The 1,945-nt window shown below is 45.4% G+C and overlaps 1 protein-coding gene across 4 annotated transcripts in view; it reads right to left on the bottom strand.

Moving 5' to 3' along the window:
• The window catches only part of CFAP92 (cilia and flagella associated protein 92 (putative)), a 75,207-nt gene that overhangs the window by 70,623 nt on the left and 2,639 nt on the right, over positions 1 to 1,945 (bottom strand). For all 4 annotated transcript variants that reach the window (XM_037732600.1, XM_037732601.1, XM_037732602.1 and 1 more), the window contains exon 3: positions 243 to 433. In XM_037732600.1, the coding sequence (XP_037588528.1) occupies positions 243 to 433 (191 nt within the window). The remainder of the gene's footprint in view (positions 1 to 242; positions 434 to 1,945) is intronic.

Here is a 1,945-nt window from a genome sequence, read left to right as displayed (position 1 = left end):
AAAAAAAAAAAAAAAAAAAAAAAAAAAAAAAAAAAAAAAAAAAAAAAAAAAAAAAAAAAAAAAAAAAAAAGTCAGTAATTGGAATGATCAGGTGAGTGCAGATTCCTCGCAGGAGGTGGGGCCCAGGATCTTCCAACGCTAGCCAGCTGGTGGTGGAGCTGATGCCACACGTCCATGAGGCGGCACACTTTTCATGATGAGCATTAGCCCACACACAAGGCTACACACACTCACCCACGCACCTTTATTCCTGACTCCAGGAACACTTTGGCCACCATCGGAAATAGCAATATGTCAACTTTTTTAGGTTCTCCATCATCCGGCAGAAGGAAATACTCAATGTGGTAAAAATGACGCATCTTTGCAACAGAGCTGTCCATTTTAGGGTGTTTCTTATATTTTTCAATCAAACTTGCATATTTTCCCTTATGACCTAGAAGATACAGATTGAAGAAGTCTCGTTTTAACCTTGTATGGAAAAGCAGGCCTGTCTCCCCAGTTCCCTGGAACTTGATGCTGTGAGAGGCTGCACACCCCACACTGCCTGCCTGGCTTGGGGAAGGAGGTACAGGTCCAGTGCTCCCCGCTGGGTAGCAGGACCTAGACTGGGCACCCAAGTGCAAAATTTAAGTGCATGGTTTTGATAGTGAGTGTCTCAGTCCGAGGCTGAGTGTTGGTTGGTAGGCCTAGGGCTAGAAGGGTGATAGAGTTAAAGTGAAATCAGATGGCTAGGCCAGATGTTATTAGGAGAGATGCCTTACTCGCCTTACCCTGGCTCCTCCTGGCCCTAAGAAGCAGGTAAAAAGAAAAATCACAGTGGAATGTAATTTGTGCAATAGCAGCAGCGGGAACAGGCTGTGAAGAACAAAGGTGGAGGAGCGAACTCTGCCTGGGGGTGGGGGGGGGGCCCCCCAGGGGGACCTTAGCGGCGTCTTAGAGGAGCAAAGCTGGCAGATATTCCAGACAGAGAAAACAGCTGAGCAAAAACATAATCACCCAATGTGGGGTGCATAGGGTGACGGGATGTGGAAGACACAGCTGGGCTTCTGCCAGAGGCCAGAGCCCAAGGAGCACCCCTAACACCCCTGGTTGCTTACACTCCCGCTTAAACTCCACACTCTAGGCTGGGGCTTTTCACGTCATAAGAAGGTGTGCTAGGAGCTCCAGAAACATTTAATCCAAATATCATTCTGTAACAACAGGACTAAAAGCTGTAGCTTTTAAAGTCTAAGTTTTTAAGCCAGGAGGCTGCTGCAGCATTAATTTTCTGCTACTAGAATAGTTAGCAATTGTGTGGAGACTGGAGTCAAGCTTCTCCTTCCAGTCTCTGGTAGCATTAGACCTGTTCTGATTCAATCCCAGGTGGCCAGCAAGTGGACAGAGCCTCTCTTTTTCTGAAGACAGGAAGTCAAATTACTCAGCCCTTTTAAAGGGCAAGTTGACAATATCTATCAAAAACTATAAACTCATGCCTTCAACCCAGCAAATTCACTTATTGGAAAATAAACAATTTCTATAAAGAAATGTTTATGTACTCAGCTATACTCAGGTATTAAAGGAAAAAAGCAATGAGACTAGAATTTCATATCCAGCCAAAAGTATGTCAAAGGATTGCCATGATAAAAAATACTCTTACGTACACAAGATCTCATGAAGTTTTGCCCCACAGAGATCCATTTTATAAGTACCTTTAGAGGACAAGCAAGAGAAAAAATACGCTTAGAAAATGCTGCAAATGAGCCGGGTGCGGTGACTCAAGCCTGTAATCCCAGCACTTTGGGAGGCCGAGGCGGGTGGATCACGAGGTCAAGAGATCGAGATCATCCTGGTCAACATGGTGAAACCCCGTCTCTAATACAAAAAATTAGCTGGGCATGGTGGCACGTGCCTGTAATCCCAGCTACTCAGGAGGCTGAGGCAGGAGAATTGCCTGAACCAAGGAGGC

This window comes from Cebus imitator, unplaced genomic scaffold, assembly GCF_001604975.1.
Source record: "Cebus imitator isolate Cc_AM_T3 unplaced genomic scaffold, Cebus_imitator-1.0 Scaffold457, whole genome shotgun sequence".
In the NCBI taxonomy this organism is placed as follows: domain Eukaryota; kingdom Metazoa; phylum Chordata; class Mammalia; order Primates; family Cebidae; genus Cebus; species Cebus imitator.
The sequence above is the reverse complement of the archived record's forward strand: the minus strand, read 5'-3'. Positions and strand labels throughout refer to the sequence as shown.